The sequence below is a fragment of the Sinocyclocheilus rhinocerous genome, unplaced genomic scaffold (assembly GCF_001515625.1).
Source record: "Sinocyclocheilus rhinocerous isolate Xijiao unplaced genomic scaffold, SAMN03320098_v1.1 scaffold613, whole genome shotgun sequence".
NCBI lineage: Eukaryota > Metazoa > Chordata > Actinopteri > Cypriniformes > Cyprinidae > Sinocyclocheilus > Sinocyclocheilus rhinocerous.
The window spans coordinates 255,145-261,419 of NW_015626869.1; the positions used below are offsets into that span (position 1 = coordinate 255,145).

The following is a 6,275-nucleotide window of genomic DNA, read 5'->3' on the forward strand; positions in this document are numbered from 1 at the left end:
CTCTCTCACACACACACACACACACACAGAGAGAGATCTGAGAGTTCCGGTGCAGTGAGAGCTCAGATGTGAGGATGCAGCGAGACAGGAAGCAGTCGTCTCTCGTGAGCTGTTGCGCTGACCGTGAATCATCTCTGAACACACACTCTCATGCACCTGCCCTCATGAAACTGGACCAGCGTCTGATCTCTGGTCAGGTTTGAATCAGTTCTTTTCAGTCGCTCGCTGTGTGTGTTCAAAGTTCACCTCTCACTTTCATTCTTTTCACCATGACATTTCTCAGGGGTTTTTTCACAGCTACACTTGTACTGTACATTATACAGTTGCATTTACTTTTGTGCAATTTTATTTGCAGTTGAAGCTTTTATGTGCATGCTGTACAATATGTATTATAATAACCTCTAGCCTAAAGCATGAGAAATAGTGATGCTTGACTTACCATTAATACTACTGCCAATAATAATAATAATAATAATGCAACTGATTGCGAGTAATTTTATTTAGTATTTTTTCACCCTACTCAACACAGATGTCACTAGCAGCAGAACTAAGTGTAGATGTTCAGTGTGGTTTGGTTGTGCTGCCATCTAGCGACAGATGGACATTATATCAGCGTGTCTTAAACATGTTCCACTGCGTTCCACTTTGAGGTGTGAGTTTTAAGTAATTATAACTTATATAATACCGGGTTTATGTCTATTTATATATTTTATCTCGTAGTCTGATTATAAAGTTGATCTTATCTGCCGGTTTCGATGACATGGTTTTATGTGTAACACGCGTCCCTGCGCGCTGATTGGCTGCAGCGCGGACACTCGGTGTGCTCTGATTGGCTGAGCGCAGCAGCAACAGTTGAGCTACGGAAGCGGAACACATCCGCTGCTGGACGGAGTTACACGCGCCGTTTAAAGCGCTCTTCCTCTGGTTTACAGCATGCATGACGCGTCTCTGCTCGGATGCGTCGCGCTGTTCATCTGCGCCGTCAACGCGTTCAGTCCCACCGACAGCGAGTTCACGTTTCTGCTGCCAGCTGCCAGCAAAGAGTGTTTCTACCAGAGCGCTGTTCGCAACGGCAGCATCGAGATCGAGTACCAGGTAACGTTACAGCGCGACCTCTGAGATATGTAGCGTTACACACAAACACAGATGACGGAGAACGCTCTGGCGAGGTTCTCTAATGTTCTCAAAACGATATGAACACCTTTATACATCTGACAGCACATGTACGTCTGCAAGAGGTCTGCTAAAGATCTGGAAAGCGTCTGCTGTGTACAAGCATCTGACAGACGTCCTTAACACATGCACTCTAAATCATAAAAATCATAAACATCTTAAAGACATCTTCTAAACGTCTATTTGACATCTGATAGGAAACATCCTCCTGTAGACGTACTGCAGATGAGCAAACACTCTAAAGATATGTCTAGCAGATGTCAAACAGACGTCTCTGAGATGTATGTGTGCTGTCAGGGAAGTCACTATTCAAAAGTAACGCTCTCAAGATGTTTGCAAAGGCAGACCTAATGGAAAAAGCCATTTCATGGTTTCACCTTTATTTACTCTGATTGTCCTAGAAGTGCCAGAGTTAAACTACAGTCAGCGTTGTGTTTGTGCAGGTGATCGCCGGAGCAGGTATGGATGTGGATTTCTCCATCGTCTCTCCTCAGGCAATCCACCTGGTCTCGGAGTTTCGCCGTTCTGACGGCGTTCACATGTGAGTGCTCTCATCTCGCTCAGACATTTCATTTCGGAAATCATACTGTGGTGCGTTAATTGACCAGCTAGCACACGGCCGGCCGTCTGCAAGAGGTCTGTTAAAGATCTGGAAAGCATCTGCTGAGTACAAACATCTGATCGAGGTCTTTAACACATGCATTCTAAATCATAAACATCTTAAAGACATCTTCTAAACGTCTTTTTGACATCTGATAGGAAACATCCTCCTGTAGACGTACTGCAGATGAGCAAACACTCTAAAACATACGTCTTGCAGATGTCAAACAGACGTCTCTGAGATGTACGTGTGCTAAATACCATGGTATCATACATTACTGTACTATGGCCCTCCTGTCACATACAAAGTGTTGGGCCGTTCACACCATTCAGCTGCTGCTTTCTATTGTTTTGCTGTGTAAACATGCGCTAGATGACTTACTCGCGTGTGATTGGTCCGCTGTTTTCAGGGTGGAGCCCACGGAGGCGGGAGACTATCAGATCTGCTTCGACAACAGCTTCAGCAGGTTCTCCGAGAAGATGGTCTTCTTCGAGGTCATCATGGACAGCCCAGCCAATGACGGCGGAGCGGACGACGAGTGGGCGGGGCTTGGAGAGCCAGAGAGCCTATTAGAGTACAAGCTGGACGACATAAAGGCGAGTGAATCTGATGTCAGAGTCACATGATTACATAGTGCTGATTTATAAAGATATTAAGTGAATGACGTTCTGTGGACTGCCTCTGTCTTCCACAGAAACACAAACCAGCTCTGTGCTTTTTTTTAAGGTTTTTTTTATGGGAATGTGTGTTTAATTTAATTGAAAATAATCTCAAAATGCTAAACATCCTAAAGGCTTCATTTACTTTAAGCTGTGTTATTTTGGCATTATTTATATGATATAGTATTTATTAATATTTAATTTAACATATTATTTGTTACTATTTATTATACTGTTAATTTGAGTAATTTTATGTGCTTTTGTCATTTTCATTAGATTTTTTTTATCTTGTTTCATTTCAATTTTAGTCATTTTAGTCCTTAAACCTATTTCATTACGGTTTTTTTTCATCTAATATTTATTTCAGCTTTTGCTTACATCTACATTGTAAATATATTTTTTTGCTATATATATTTTTTTCAGAGGTAAATCAATAACAGTTATATTTTTAACAATATTTCAAGTGTAATTTATGAGATTTGTTGTATTTTGAATCCAATTTGTTCTTTGTAAAAGGCATAAAGTTGATCAAACTGATTTCAAAGTTAAGGATTCATTAGTTTGAATATACATTGAACCAAAAACTATCATAACAGCTTAGTTAATAATTCAATATACTTTATTTCTGAGAAAACATCCCATGTTTCGGTAGTGACAGTAATGCTTTGGTAGCGACATACTAACTCACATACTAACTCGCACACCAACTCACATACTAAAACACTACTAACTCGCACACCAACTCGCACACCAACTCGCATACCAACTCACATACTAAAACACTACTAACTCGCACACCAACTCGCACACCAACTCGCATACCAACTCACATACTAAAACAACACTACTAACTCGCACACTAACTCACATACTAACTCGCACACCAACTCCCATACTAAAACACTACTAACTCGCACACCAACTCGCATACCAACTTGCATACTAAAACACTACTAACTCGCGCACACAAACTCGCATACTAAAACACTACCAACTCGCATACCAACTCGCACACCAACTCGCATACCAACTCACATACTAAAACACTACTAACGCTTAGTTAATAATTCAATATACTTTATTTCTGAGAAAACATCCCATGTTTCGGTAGTGACAGTAATGCTTTGGTAGCGACATACTAACTCACATACTAACTCGCACACCAACTCACATACTAAAACACTACTAACTCGCACACCAACTCGCATACCAACTCACATACTAAAACACTACTAACTCGCACACCAACTCACATACCAACTCACATACTAAAACACTACTAACTCGCACACCAACTCACATACCAACTCACATACTAAAACACTACTAACTCGCACACCAACTCGCACACCAACTCGCATACCAACTCACATACTAAAACACTACTAACTCGCACACCAACTCGCACACCAACTCGCATACCAACTCACATACTAAAACACTACTAACTCGCACACTAACTTAAATACTAACTCGCACACAAACTCGCATACTAAAACACTACTAACTCGCACACTAACTCGCATACCAACTCACATACCAACTCGCACACCAACTCGCACACCAACTCGCATACCAACTCACATACCAACTCGCACACCAACTCGCATACTAACTCGCACACTAACTCACATACCAACTCGCATACCAACTCGCACACCAACTCGCACACTAACTCGCATACCAACTCACATACTAAAACACTACTAGCTCGCACACCAACTTGCATACCAACTCGCATACTAAAACACTACTAACTCGCACACTAACTTAAATACAAACTCACATACTAACTCGCATACTAAAACACTACTAACTCGCATACTAACTCACATACCAACTCACATACTAAAACACTACTAACTCGCACACTAACTCACATACTAACTCGCATACTAACTCACATACTAAAACTACTAATTCGCATACTAACTCGCATACTAACTCGCATTCTAACTCACATACTAAAACACTACTAACTCGCATACTAACTCACATACTAAAACACTACTAGCTCGCACACTAACTCGCATACTAAAACACTACTAACTCGCACACTAACTCACATACTAACTCGCATACTAAAACACTACTAATTCGCACACTAACTCGCACACTAACTCGCATACTAACTCGCATACTAAAACACTACTAACTCGCACACTAACTCACATACTAACTCACATACTAAAACACTACTAACTCGCACACTAACTCACATACTAACTCACTACAAAAAATACAAAAAAACTGCATAACTGTACTAAAATATTGTTTATTTCTCCCAAATATGAGGATTATGTGTTCCCTTTTCTCATGAAGTACACGCACACGGGACACATTTTCTAACAAAGTTTCATAATTTACAAAGAAAATATGAAATAAATATATTTTTTTAACTTCACTTTTTAAAAGAATCAAAAATATATTTTTTAAAAACAACAATAAAAAAAATACAAGAATTATTTCAATATCATTTTCCTAAGTTTAGATTTAGGGGTTAGGGTTCGGGACAGCCTCCTCCCAACTGAAAGTACCCAAGAAGTGATGATTTTATATATATTAAGCTTACTAATATTTTAAATATTATTGTGGGTTTCAACAGAGCATAGAAGGATCTTAGTAAACATCTAAGATTAGAATACTTAAATGCTTTTTAAATGTGTTTTGGTTGTGGGACAGCAGTTTGCACCAGTTCTGTAGAATGGCCCATATATAATATATATACTGTATATGGATAATAATTAGTGGGAAATTGTGTTTATTTAATTGAAAATAATCTCAAAACATTAAACAAAGCTTTAATTTACTTTAAGCAGTACATAAAGCATTTACTTTATTTTATTATTATTTAAATACTATTATTTATTTATATTTTTACAATTAACTTATTTTATATTTTTCTTTTTTTTAATCAATTTTATGTGCTTTCATTATTTGTATTAGATCTGTTTAGTTCAGTTTTGGTATTTTAACATTTAAACTTATTTAATATCAGTTATTTGCCAAGGCAACATTTCTAATTAGAGTCAAGTTTAAGTTTTACATCTAATATTTGTTTTAATTCAGCTCCATTTCAATTACTATATATATATATATATATATATATATATATATACAGTAATGATGCTGAAAATTCAGCTTTGATCACAGGAATAAATTAGATTTTAATGTATATTAAAATAGACAAACGTTATTTTACATCATAATAATATTTCACAATATTATATTTTTTTTTGTATTTTTGATCAAATAAATGCAGCCTTGATGAGCATAAGAAACTCCAAGCTTACTAATATTTTAAATATTATTGTGGGTTTCAACAGAGCATAGAAGGATCTTAGTAAACATCTAAGATTAGAATACTTAAATGCTTTTTAAATGTGTTTTGGTTGTGGGACAGCAGTTTGCACCAGTTCTGTAGAATGGCCCATATATAATATATATACTGTATATGGATAATAATTAGTGGGAAATTGTGTTTATTTAATTGAAAATAATCTCAAAACATTAAACAAAGCTTTAATTTACTTTAAGCAGTACATAAAGCATTTACTTTATTTTATTATTATTTAAATACTATTATTTATTTATATTTTTACAATTAACTTATTTTATATTTTTCTTTTTTTTAATCAATTTTATGTGCTTTCATTATTTGTATTAGATCTGTTTAGTTCAGTTTTGGTATTTTAACATTTAAACTTATTTAATATCAGTTATTTGCCAAGGCAACATTTCTAATTAGAGTCAAGTTTAAGTTTTACATCTAATATTTGTTTTAATTCAGCTCCATTTCAATTACTATATATATATATATATATATATATATATATATACAG

The 6,275-nt window shown here is 36.4% G+C and overlaps 2 protein-coding genes across 2 annotated transcripts in view; one reads left to right on the forward strand and one right to left on the reverse strand.

The window, feature by feature from the left end:
- Window positions 1-2,176, reverse strand: part of LOC107719145 (lymphotoxin-alpha-like) — a 9,790-nt gene extending 7,614 nt beyond the window's left edge. Inside the window, exon 1 of the mRNA XM_016526532.1 lies at window positions 2,156-2,176. The gene's annotated coding sequence lies outside the window, so the exon portion shown is untranslated. The remainder of the gene's footprint in view (window positions 1-2,155) is intronic.
- The window catches only part of LOC107719214 (transmembrane emp24 domain-containing protein 1-like), a gene marked incomplete at its 3' end in the record, with an annotated part of 6,166 nt that continues 697 nt past the window's right edge, over window positions 807-6,275 (forward strand). The window contains exons 1-3 of the mRNA XM_016526592.1: window positions 807-1,095; window positions 1,617-1,714; window positions 2,184-2,370. Of these exons, the coding sequence (XP_016382078.1) occupies window positions 934-1,095; window positions 1,617-1,714; window positions 2,184-2,370 (447 nt within the window). The remainder of the gene's footprint in view (window positions 1,096-1,616; window positions 1,715-2,183; window positions 2,371-6,275) is intronic.